The following is a 12,136-nucleotide window of genomic DNA, read 5'->3' as shown; positions in this document are numbered from 1 at the left end:
TAAAAATGAGGAAAATAGATTTAATGAATTCTCAGTGTTACCTTCAGGGTACAACTCTCAAACTGGACAATGGAATGTACATCTCTTTACAGATAAAATCTAATCCACCTACAGCGACAATCAGCAATCTCCAGACGAACACAACAAGGTCCAGCATGTGCTGCGCTACTCTGGAGCCGAGGCTGATTGAAAGCATCTGAGATTTCCCAGTGGAAGCGGTCTTTAATCAGATTGGTGCAATGTGAGCGTTTGTTGGCATTGCAGGGAACAGCAACTGTGTACAGATGATAATTTAGCATAAAGAGTATACATGAAAGCAACCGTATGGAGTTAACAGCCAAAGACACCACCATGTGTGTTCACTGTTTCGACTTTCTTTCTGGTGTAAGATGTGCTAATCAGTCAAACCACATTACACAAACAGATCAAAGCAAAGCAAGCAGAGCAAAAATGATGCTGGATATAAACTCTGGTACAAAACCCTTTCCCCCTCCGTTCTTGACATTTATGGGTTAACCAGAAAAAACATTCATTAAACTACTCATTTCTCAGGCTTCAGCCACAGTAATGCATTTTAATTTAAAGATCTTTGAATAAGCAGTTTTAGAGGTGATCCACGTCTGCATTAAGTGCCAATTACACACGCTGGGCAAGGGTACCAATCAGAAGGGTGGAATTACTGCAGAGGAATAACAGCAATTGCATAAAGAAAGCTCAAAGATTTCTTTAGTTGGACCCACAATCAGGTGTAAGTGTGACTGAATATAATGCAAAAGCATAAGAAAGCCAGGGTATTATCTATCAAAGGCAGAAGCTGTAGCTTTGGAGAACAGAGTCAAGCTTTGACATGTTTTGGCTTAACTTTTGTTGCCCAATCAGAAAGCGACTGCTGGCTTTCGCGTCATCACTTCCAAAAAGTTTCTGCATGTCCTGCAGTTTTTAACTAAGAGTCCTGCGATGCTGAGGTAATGCGGATTGGCTTAGTAAAAGTTATATATTTCGAAATTTACAAAAATGTATCAGTGTGGCTCTTTCCTCATTTTCTGAAACATACTGGATAAACAGCCAATTGACAAAACACAGTCGTGAATGAGAATCCTGATGTTCAGGAAGATGTCTCCAAAACAAGACCCTTTTTCAGGAATACACATTATGTGCATAAGACAATAGTCCGTGCTTTTCTCCTCTCAGTCCCAGAAGTTTACACATAGCGCCCTTTTAATCTCTATATTTTTAAACCTTTTCTCCTTAAGTCCTCCTTGGCTTCTTTTATTTGCTCCTGTAGCTCTTTCGCCGCCTCCTCACAGTCATTGAAGGTGGCCACCCTGTATCCCACGGTGGCCAGAGAGTAGCAGCCAAATGAAATCAGCAGGTAGAAAGGCATCGGCCAGGCGACCTCTCTGTAAGTCTGCGGGAGGCTCAGGTCTAACAGGTCAAAAGTGACCAAAGCCCAGAGTGCGCCCAGCAGCGACACAGCGAGCAGCCACTGCAGAAGTTTGGTCATGATGAAAGCTGCCGACGGGATTTCAGGGGAACGGCCAGAGAACAACCTGACAGGGAAAACGTTGGATTAGCTTAGCTTTAGCACACTGTAAATGCAACGTGCTAGCCGTTTTAGCTACAACGCACGCGAGAGACAAACAGCAGCTGGATAATTAGAATAGAACAGCTGTAAAAATGCAACAGACTTAATAACAATTCATCATTAATTACGACCTTTAATGCATCAAATCTTTTCAAAAATAATCCGATTTGTTTACCTCTTCTCAAACGCCACCTCAGCTATGCGCACATTAATGACGTTAAAGGCCGCGGTGCCTTATGGGAAATGGAGTTAATGACGGAAATAGCTCTGGGTTTCTAACAGAGGGTGAGTTATTATCTGGACTTTTGTTAATAAATATAACATTTTTGTAACATTTTGATTAAACTTTTCTTAATTTATTATTAATAATATTATATTATTATTATTATTATTATTATTATTATTATTATTATTATTATTATTAATACGTTTTATTATGCACAGCACTGTGCATAATAAACCCGTCATTCACCCCTCATTTCTTTAGATTTTCTTTCCAAGGAGCCAGACATCCCTATAATTATTTTTAAAGTGGTCTTAAGTAATACTTCTTGACCTTTTCTAAAAGACTTTTCCCAATCATTCTACCTAACCAGTAATTATTTCAGCTCTGAGCCCGAATGACCTAACAAAGACTTGGCACCTAACTCAAGGAATGAGCCACGGGTGTGCCTACACAGACAACATAGTAACAAGTTGTTGTTGTTTTTTTCACTTTTTATTAGCAGCCTATCACAAAAACAAATTTGTGTCTATTTCTTTAGTTCAGTCTATGAAAAAGATCTTGAGGAAGGGAAACAAGGAGAAAAGACTGAGGTGTAACAAATTACTCAATAACTGGGCTGAAAATCAGTGGCAATAGGTCTGACTGAGTGATGAATACAGATTTGACATCTATGGTTTAAATCATCATCAGTATGTAATGACGAGGTTGGGGGATAGGTACAATAGTATGTATCTACAGCCATCTGTAAAACACAGTGGAGGCTCTGTCATGGTTTGGGGCTCCATTTCAGCCAGTGGGGTTGGAGATCTTCTCAAAATTGATGGAATTATGAATGCAGAAATGTATCAGATTTTTGAGCATGGGAATGATCCCAAACACATTGCCAATGCAGTAAAAGCATACCTGAAGAGAAAACACACACAATGGAACAGTATGAGTCATGAATTGGCCTCCCCAGAGTCGGGACCTCAACATTATTAAAGCAGTGTGGGATCATCTTGACAAAAAAACAGAAAAAAAGGCAGCCAACATCCAAAGAAAAGTATTGGATGTCCTTCAGGAAGCCTGAAGAACACTTCCTGGAAAGGAACACTACAAGAAAGTTTGCCGAAGAGAGATCAGGCTGTGACAAAGAATAAAGGTGGTCATATATTGATGTTTAAGCTCATGTTTTTGCTATATAAACTGCATGTTTATTTGCATGTTCTAATAAATTGCTGCACTTATTTCCCATTTTCCTAGCAAAATATAAAGACACGAGGAGCAGCTGAAGACTTTTGAGCAGTACTATATATTTTTATTAAATCTCATATCGAACTAATACCAAAAGATAATTTAAGTTTTAAATAATATTTTTTATACAAACATTGCTCCTTTTTTGTTGTATCTGTTTGCATCCCACCATCTAAGAGTCTATACACTGCTATTTAAATGATTTATAAAATCCTTATTATAGTCTATATAATTGCTTTCTTGTTGTAGTTATCGGACGGTACAGAACAAGTAAGAAGACAGTGTTTGGGAAGATTAAATACAACAGCTCGCCGTGTTTTTTGCACGTCTCAATAAATCTTAATGTTGTCGCTGTCTTTTCGCTTTTCATTAAAACACTTCACTAAACTGCTGTCTGATTTATTAACGACACCAGTACCCTGTCAGCTGAGAGAAAGCAAACACTTTGTCAAGCAAGTCTTTAATGAGGCCCCCAGTCAGGCTTTTAACACACATTAGACCTCTAACTTACATCAGACCTCTAACTCTGCCTCTGTGTCATCCTCTTAATTTAGAAAAGCCATTTTGAAAATTAGATTACCATTAGCACCACCTAAAAGCTATCCATAAATACTAATGCTTTTTTTTTTTCCAAAGCGAGGAATCCAACAACAATTTAATTAGGGGCCACCGGGAACTCACGGTCATATGATCTCAGTTTCTCCTCGGGTGCTCTGGGGCATATCTGTTCAGCTGGGGTGATGAACTGTCCAGGTGCATGGGACAACAGATCTCTCCAGGGTAAAGTCACCGGTGGGAGATGTAAACATTATTCACGCGGCTGTAAAAAAAAAAAAAAAAAAGGAACACAAGGAAGAGCAGCTGAGAAATAAACATCATTCTTTGGGGGAAAATGGAAGTTATTCTTAGGATGGTGGTGTTTATGTTTATCCGCATCAGTGTTAATAGTGTGAGTGACAATCTGCGCGTGTGCCAGAGGGCTAGATCCTGTTTCTTCTGCTAATGGAGACTGCAATATGGAAGACTTAGGCTAGTCGGGTTTTATGTCGAGTGTTGCAAAACATTTGAAATGTAACAAGTTTGTATTTTCAAGGATACTTTATCTTGAGAATGACTTTGTAAAACCACCCTCGCTTCTGTTATTACATGGTCTACATGTTTATTGCTTGTGACTGTCATAAAAAGGAGCTGCAGCACAAGTAGGGGTGAATGATGCAACTCCATTATGTTTTATTAGCTTTTTAATGGTCCAATAATCACGATCACGAGCCCACAAAGAAAGCTTCACAAAAGAGTTACTTTTTCTGAACAATTCAGTGACATATGGGAAAAGCCACATCTGGAAGATTTAAATGTTTAGAAATTAGCCGATTATAAAACTTAATGCATGACTTCCTGTGCCCACTAAGTGCCACTGGAGAACACCCAGTAATCATAAGTCATGTTGCTGTAGAGCTTAAAGTGAAAATATCGCTAATATCTAACAATGTTTATGACGATAATGCTACTTTCCTGTCACCGCTAGGTGGTGCTATGTCTGTGAGTCAACGTCAATGACTAAATAAAAGAACTGACCAATGATTATGACAATGACTGTTTTCTACAGTCACTGGTCAATACTGACATGTAGATGTCTCTAGACCTGGACTCTATCAAGCTTGTGATGCTTGGGACAGATGAGTTAGAAGAACAGATGAGTGAGGCAACATCGAAATTTCTCATGCCACCCTTTAACAAAAACTCAAAAGCATTACAACTTAGCATCACCAAAGTCTGATGATTAAACTGATCAACTATTATATCAATCTTAATAAATCTGTTGGAGGAGTTTGTTAAAGTTCATCGCCTGAGAGCATGGCATCTTAAATTTAAAATGGTAAAATTGGGTTGAGGGTAAGTCTTGAAAAATCTAAGTTTCATCCATGTAAAAAAAAAAAGTGCACGGACTATTTCATTTATATATTTTAGCTAGTGTGACACAGCCATTTGTGCCTCACCTACATGTCACACACATAAAGTATGGAAGTCTATCCGTGACTGAGAAGTGTGAAAGCAAAGTCAGGACTCCTATCAAACATGCGAAGTTTAGATGTATCTTGAAGGTCTTTTAAATGAAGTCATTGTGAAATTGCCTTAAAACTGCATTCTATCTTGAGTCCAGCAGATGGTGAAAGCTCTGGTTGCAAAAACTTCCCTTCCAGCTTCAGAAAAAACAGCCTTCTGACTTCACATGTGTGAAAAGTTTCCTGCTTAGCTCATTCACTCATTTTGGGCCATACTGGATAAAGTTTAAGGAAATCTAACTTGTAAATCTTAGTCACACTACCTGCCAAAATGGAGAAACTGCACATTTATTGGATAACAAGTTGTTAATCGCAAGTCATCAGCCAATAGGCGATGTTGTGTTAGCTATATTTCCATCTTGATTGCCCTCTATGGGTCAGACTTGTATCTTTGGGTTATTGACAGATCAGACTTGCCATGTCACTAGGGTACCACTGTTTGATGAAAACTGACAATTTTTACAATAAAGCAACATCAGCCCCTCAATAGTTTTCAAATTTCATGTGATTCTGGTCAACCAGCTTGGAGAAGCACATCAACATATAAAACACACACACTATGCGACACTATAAACATCATTAAAACAAAAATGTAGAGGTCCTTAGGGCTGGTTTTACTATTGAAGATGAGAAGTTTGGGCCACACTGGATAATGTATGTGTTATTTACAACAACTTAAAGTTTCATGGCAACTGATTGAAATTCACCATCACACTACGGGCATAGCCTTCAATGAAAACTGAAAAGCTTCGCATCTTTTCATGGCCAAGTTCAGACTGAACAATTATGGAGGCAACCTGATATGGAGATGATCTGGAAAACGTATGTTACCCAAATAGATCTAATTTTTGAGATCTAGTTGGGTAAATAATAAAAAAGAAGCAGACAGGGTCTGCGCACCGTCAGTCTTTGGGGTTTAATCCTGTTTTTTCATTTGGCCCTGCACTTGTTACTGTTAAGCAGACATGACATGATACACACCAGACTACCAAGGTCAGGTTTCTCCATCGCCATGATAAAGTGAATCCTGGTGGAATTATCCATGACATGCCACATCATTACATACATCATAGCGTGTGCCGTGTCCTGCCTGGAATACACTGGTATGGGCAGCGCTGTGGGCGCGTGTGACTCTCAGTGGGAACGGTCGAGCTGGCTTTTCTCAGTGTATCTCCCTGCCAGCTCCTGTTCCGTTCCAGTACTCAGGAAACCTGTCCTCCAATCGAGTAGGCCTGGCAGACACAACACAACAGCCTGTGAGAAGGAGGGGCATGAAAACTGAGAGAATGAGAGGGAGATATTGAAACTTGAAAAAAAGAAACAGAGTGGGATATGCAGAATAAAGCAAAAAATAAAAATAAAGGAAGACAGGGGGTGTGTAGTGAAAGAGTTATTTTTGTAAAAGAACCAGAAAGAAGGGGTGGGTGGGGGCTTTTGAAGCTGATAGGACAGGAGTAGGACCAGACACGGAAAGCTGAGAGGACCACAAATAAAAAAGAAAGGGCTGACAAAGTATGTGAACGAAAGAGGAGAGGGCAACAGAAAAAATTAGGGGAGGGAGGGAGCAGACAAGGGAAAGAGCTTTAAACAGGGGGTGAAATCAGGAGATTTGCAGGTGCAGCTTGAACAACCAATGACCTTAATGGTGCATTAAATCCAGCTGTTGCTTATCCAGACTTTCCTCAATCCCTCTAACACCTTCAGCTGCACAAAAGCCTGCATGCAGCATCTCAGTTCCCACAATGGGGAGTGAATATATATATATAGCAGTGCAAGTAAAAGGAATGAGAAACAAAAGCATAAAGACGGTGTGTGACAGGGATTGGCAGAGACGGTGATTGTTGAGGAGATACTTGATCTTTAAGAGCAGAAACTGCAGTGATTGTGTGACTCCAGCCAGAAAGCAAGGATAAGGCCCATAGATAAAACAGGAACAGTGGTAATGGAGCGTTGTGTTGACTCTATCTCCTTGACATTGTCAATATTAGCCGAGTGAAAGGTCCAGATAAGAATGTGTGCTACTACAAAGCTATATAAGGATCTAGATTGCCTAGATACTAATTGTGTAATATCTCAAGTGTGTGAAGCAAGCTGGGGAGATTAAAAAAAAAACGGCAAAAAAAAGCCAGAAGGAGAGAGGAGGGGGCGAGTGTGTGTGGACTGTCAAAATGCTGTTTAAGATAACAATAGAGCCTGGATTCAAAAACAGGAACCCTCTGTTTCCTGAGCTGGAGACTGTAGCTGTGTGTAATGTTGTCATTAGATGTGAGTGTTGATGTGCTTGAGAAAAAGCAAAGAGTGACCTACAGTCCAGTCCAGGTTCCATGCACAGATTTCTTTTTTTTTGTGGTTGGTGAACAAGAACAAGAAGAAGTGATACGTGTCTGGGAATCCAAACAAGGGGCAAAACAAGATGAAATCTCTCAAACTCAAGGTTTTTTCCATGAAAACGTGGGTTGGAAAACATCAACTTAAAAATCAGTACAGCCTGGCTGGAAAATGCTAAGCCAATTAGCAAAGGCTTAGAGCTCATCAACCTCAGATTTACTGATGAAAGATGAAGAATCATCGGAAAAAGCATGGCCCATTTCTCCTTAAACCTCTTCAGGAACTAATTTAATTGCAATATTCATTAGAAAATTTTACAGTGTATTGACTAGAAATGGAAAATTGTGAAGTGTATTTACATTTTTAGTAATAAAACTGAGTTGCCTTTTTTTTTAAATCTACTCTTTTACTTAAGTGTTTAAATGTAATTTATGTCAATGCCACAGCCTTGACGTGATGTCAAGGGGAACACTGGGAGTTACTGGAAGTATGGGACCAAGCGTAACAAGGGGAAAAAGCAGCGGAAACACTCTTAAGTGTATTAAAGTATGACTTTTATTTACAGTGAGATAATTAACAAAGACAAACCAAGTGCAAAAAACAAAAGGAAGCAGATAAGTTTCAGAGTCTTCCAAGGCCAAAGAAATAAAAGGAAAAGAAAGCCCACAACGCCTAGGAAAACAAAACTCAGTTGGTCTATGGAATCAAATCGTTTCCGATGTTACTACAAAAACATGAGAAGAAGAAAGCGAGAAACAGATTGCCTCCCATGAGTTATCAAGTACTCCAGGGTCATAACAGGATGCTTGTCAACAAGCTCAACAATAGATGACACTCTGAGGATGAGTGGGACATGATGTCCAGCCCCAGTGATGGTCTGATGACCTTTAGGCGTGGGTGATCCAGGCACTGGGGTGTGGCTGATAACCCTGAAACACAATGAGAGCAACATCGCTCGTCCAAAGAGAGGTCAGAAAAAGTGTTGTCCTCGAGGGTAACGCTTCGAGTATTAAACTTTAGATGTCAGAAGTCTCATAAACAAAAAGTAACAAAAAGAAATGCTAAATGGCTAAATGCTAAAATGCTTACAGCAGAGCTGTAAGATACGTGTTAGATCAAGTTTCAAGTGTTAATTTTTACATCATGTATAATGGTTTCAAGTCTCATTGCAACAAGGTGTGTGTTATCCCAATAAGACCATTAGGTCAGGCCTGTGTTGATGTGTCCTTAAACAAAACTACTTCTCGGTTGTCTCCTTTGTTTTCGGCTTCAAACGGCACCTTTGTGCCCAGATGGATCATAACGAGTGAAGCTGAGTTTGTCTGCTAACTTTAAAGTTTAAGAAGAGGCTCTTCAGACAGTTGAGGTGGCCATGAATCAAAGTAGGGGCATCAGGGTGGAGGACCCGGCTACCCTTCTCATCGGGTGTCCTGGACTTAAAGTGGGACTCCTGAAGGTTTTGACATTGATAAGCACACAGCTCATAAATACCCTTGAGCCGCGATCATTATGGACAGCCAGGGCCTGTATTAAATTGCAGACATAATAGTTGTGGGATCCCTGCGCTACTTAGGGCCCACTTGATGAAGTCTCGGGCTACTCCGTTGGGTGTAAGGTCAGAGTGTGGTCAAGTGTGACCATCCTTAACCATGTGAGACCAGCACTTGCCCTCGGTGGCCCGAGCAAAGAGACACACCTGTTTCAGCTGCTGCTGTGATGGCAGCAGTGAAACAGTGGAGGAATGTGGCCCCCATCCTTCACCCTTCACCCTCCACCTCTCACGCCCCCCCCCATTCCCTCTTCTCCTCTCTCTCCACGCTATCAATGCTGTCCTAATGAATCTCATCACACAGCCTGCGTTTGTCCCACTAGTGCTTTGTTTGTTGACCTTTATAAGACGTCATTACTTGTTATCTTCATGTGTAATTCTGCCCCATAACACAACCCCTTCAGCCACATTCATAGGCCACAATATGTGTGTGTGTCTGTGTCAATGTGTGTGTGTCTGTGTGAGTGTCTGATCAAATGCTTCTTGTCAGTGTAACAGCCATTAACAATGAACAACGGGCATAAGCTTGATGATGTCTCCCTCCTCCCTCCATCCATTCTCTCCTCTCACCCTGAAACACAATGTCCTTCAGGATTACCGTTATTGACAGTGGAACTAATTGGCACATGGCTATGAAAGTTCCCCCACCCACCCCCCGGCCATTTTAAATTGGACTGCACAATTTCCTTCAACATCTGATAGGCAAGTATGCCCACAGGACCTGAGGAGGTATTGATTATAAATGTATTAATGTGGGTCAGTGCTGTGCACGCAGCAAGGGGCGGATGATGGAGAGCTACATGTCTAGACTGGAATAAACTGACCTCGTCTTGTGTTTACATAATTGATGGTAATGGCAGGAAGGGGGAATTCTGTCTAGTAGTCCAATCTGCTCACTACATTGTTTTCCCTTGAAAGAGGCGATGCAAACAGCTCTTTGGGAGATGCTACTGTATTGCTAAATTAAATGCAGCTATAGACTATCAGGAAGACAAAGCGCATTGATTTTAGTGTAGACATGGCAAACTTTATTTCACTGTACTGTATTAAGGAGGTCTGGGATAAACTGAAACAAGCTTTAAATAGGCAGATCTGCCAAACTGAACATCAAGTTAAAGACAAAAAACTAATTACGCCCAGTCGATGGATGCAAGCATCACTGACTGCATTCAAGATATCACTTTTGGTGTCTCATTATGCAGAGAATGACCTTTCTTGTTTCTTTTCTTGCTTTGCATGAATGGGGAAATCGCATAGATTTGGTCATCCAAGCACGAATCTATATGTTATTGATTTACTCTACAAACTAATTATGCATTTATAGCGGCTACAGAGTTAAGCTATTGCACAGTACTCCAAATGTAATCAGCGCCTGTGAAAGTAAATAATTAATTTCACATTTACAGGTCAGTTTTGCAATTGAAACCACACAAAGATACGCCGTTGTTGATGCCGCTGGTGACTGCCGTTGACCTTATGTTGAAATGCTACAGGTCAAGGATTGGAGGACTATGGATTTGGGGTGGGAAGCGGCAGCTCAATGAGGCCACCACATCAGACAGGCTGTCTGTCTGTCATTACCCATAAATGAAGTTGATTGGGTCAGACTGCTGCTCTGCAGTCATGCCCATCTTGACACAAGCCATATTGCCCTGCCACCCCTCTCAACCCAAAGATCACGACTGCTCAACCTCACAGAAATCTGACCCCGAGGCTCCTCCCTGCTCCTTAAGGCACCTGCCAACCTTTCACCCCTTCACTGGGTGAGCGTCTGGAAGGTGATGAGGCACAGACATGAAGGCCAGGGTGGGCTGTTGCAGGGTGGTAACAGATAGGCCTAAGGAGTCATTAGACTTCAGAAAGCTGGTCCTATTTGTTTTCATAGATTAAATACCTACTCCCCCTTCTCTATTACATGTTTTGAGTGTGTCTGTTGGTATTACTTCCCACGTCTCCTTCTTTTTGTGTTTTTTTCCCCCTTCATGTCCATCTTTCTTTAACAGTGCACACACAGATCAGACAGGCTATGATGTATGCACAGCTGGTCTTGACAGAGCCGTCCAGGAAACGTGTGGTTTACAGATCCCCTGTTGACACGCTGATTTGAATAGCCTTTTTCCTTTTCAGAAACCTGGAATTTTTACTGTGCAGGGGACATTGAGGTCCGACTCAGCATGTTTGACCACGGTGGAAAACCAATCTCAGTGTGCTGCATCCTGACTGACTGACTGATTTACTGAGTGGATATGTCACAGTGCATACTGTAAAGCTCAATCCAAAATCTTGATTTCTTACCACACATGCACTGGCCCCACACCTGCTCACACCATTTGTTACAAAGATTCTGTACCATTAGTTTCTTTAAAATGCTATTCCCACGCCTCGGTTTTATGGAAACAGTAATATCCAAGTTGTTAAGTTACAGGCAGAGACTACAGACATACTAAATCTGAAGCTACGCCATCCTAAAAGTTACACCTTAGGGCCAAAAGCTATGCAATAAAGTTTGGTTCACTTGACTCACTTGATTGAAAAGACAGGATTTTAATGGTTCTAACCAGTGAACCATTCTTTTCAGGTCAGTGTAAAATCAATCTGCAACGTGAGGCATTCACATTGTTGGTTTAAGAGGTTAGAGTGATAGTTCAGCATTATGCAAAATACAGTTGCTTACTTTCTTGTCAAAGATTAAACTAAAAGATCAAATTTTTTGTCTAACAGGAGGAAACAGCCATTGTGTATAGCGGAGGTTTTCAGGGGTGTCATATGTGTCAAACCCATTTTAGTTCATGGGCCACATGAAGTCCCAGTTCACTGGCCTGTAAAACCCATGCATAATAATATGTATAAAAATAATAATGATGATAATAAGACAAAAAACCTTGAACATTTCCCCAGTGAAATGAAACATTAAAAAGCTCACATTTAATGAACCAGCTTTTTACAAAACAGACGACGAACAGCCTGAAGTGTCTCATTGCAAACAAAATACTCTAAGCTTAATTCAACAGTACATCTCAGTTTTTCACATTCGCTCATCTTCACATGAAGTAGGCCACTTAGATCCAAACAACAACCAAATTTTACATCTTTATGAGTCAAATAACTTTTGTCGACATCTTTCAAAACTTTCAAATTACCCAGACATTCCC

The 12,136-nt window shown here is 40.6% G+C and overlaps 1 protein-coding gene across 1 annotated transcript; it reads right to left on the bottom strand.

Moving 5' to 3' along the window:
• On the bottom strand, positions 1–1,806 carry dpm3 (dolichyl-phosphate mannosyltransferase subunit 3, regulatory). Its single transcript, XM_006787996.2, has 2 exons — positions 1,761–1,806; positions 1–1,550 (listed from the first exon to the last, which is right to left on the bottom strand). Exon 2 carries the CDS (start codon positions 1,502–1,504, stop codon positions 1,226–1,228), a length of 279 nt encoding a protein of 92 aa, XP_006788059.1. The 5' UTR covers positions 1,505–1,550; positions 1,761–1,806; the 3' UTR covers positions 1–1,225.
• Between the last annotated feature and the right edge of the window lie 10,330 nt (positions 1,807–12,136).

The sequence above is a fragment of the Neolamprologus brichardi genome, chromosome 22 (genome assembly GCF_056152115.1).
Source record: "Neolamprologus brichardi isolate AB-2024 chromosome 22, ASM5615211v1, whole genome shotgun sequence".
In the NCBI taxonomy this organism is placed as follows: Eukaryota; Metazoa; Chordata; class Actinopteri; order Cichliformes; family Cichlidae; genus Neolamprologus; species Neolamprologus brichardi.
This window is presented reverse-complemented; position numbering and strand designations above follow the sequence as displayed.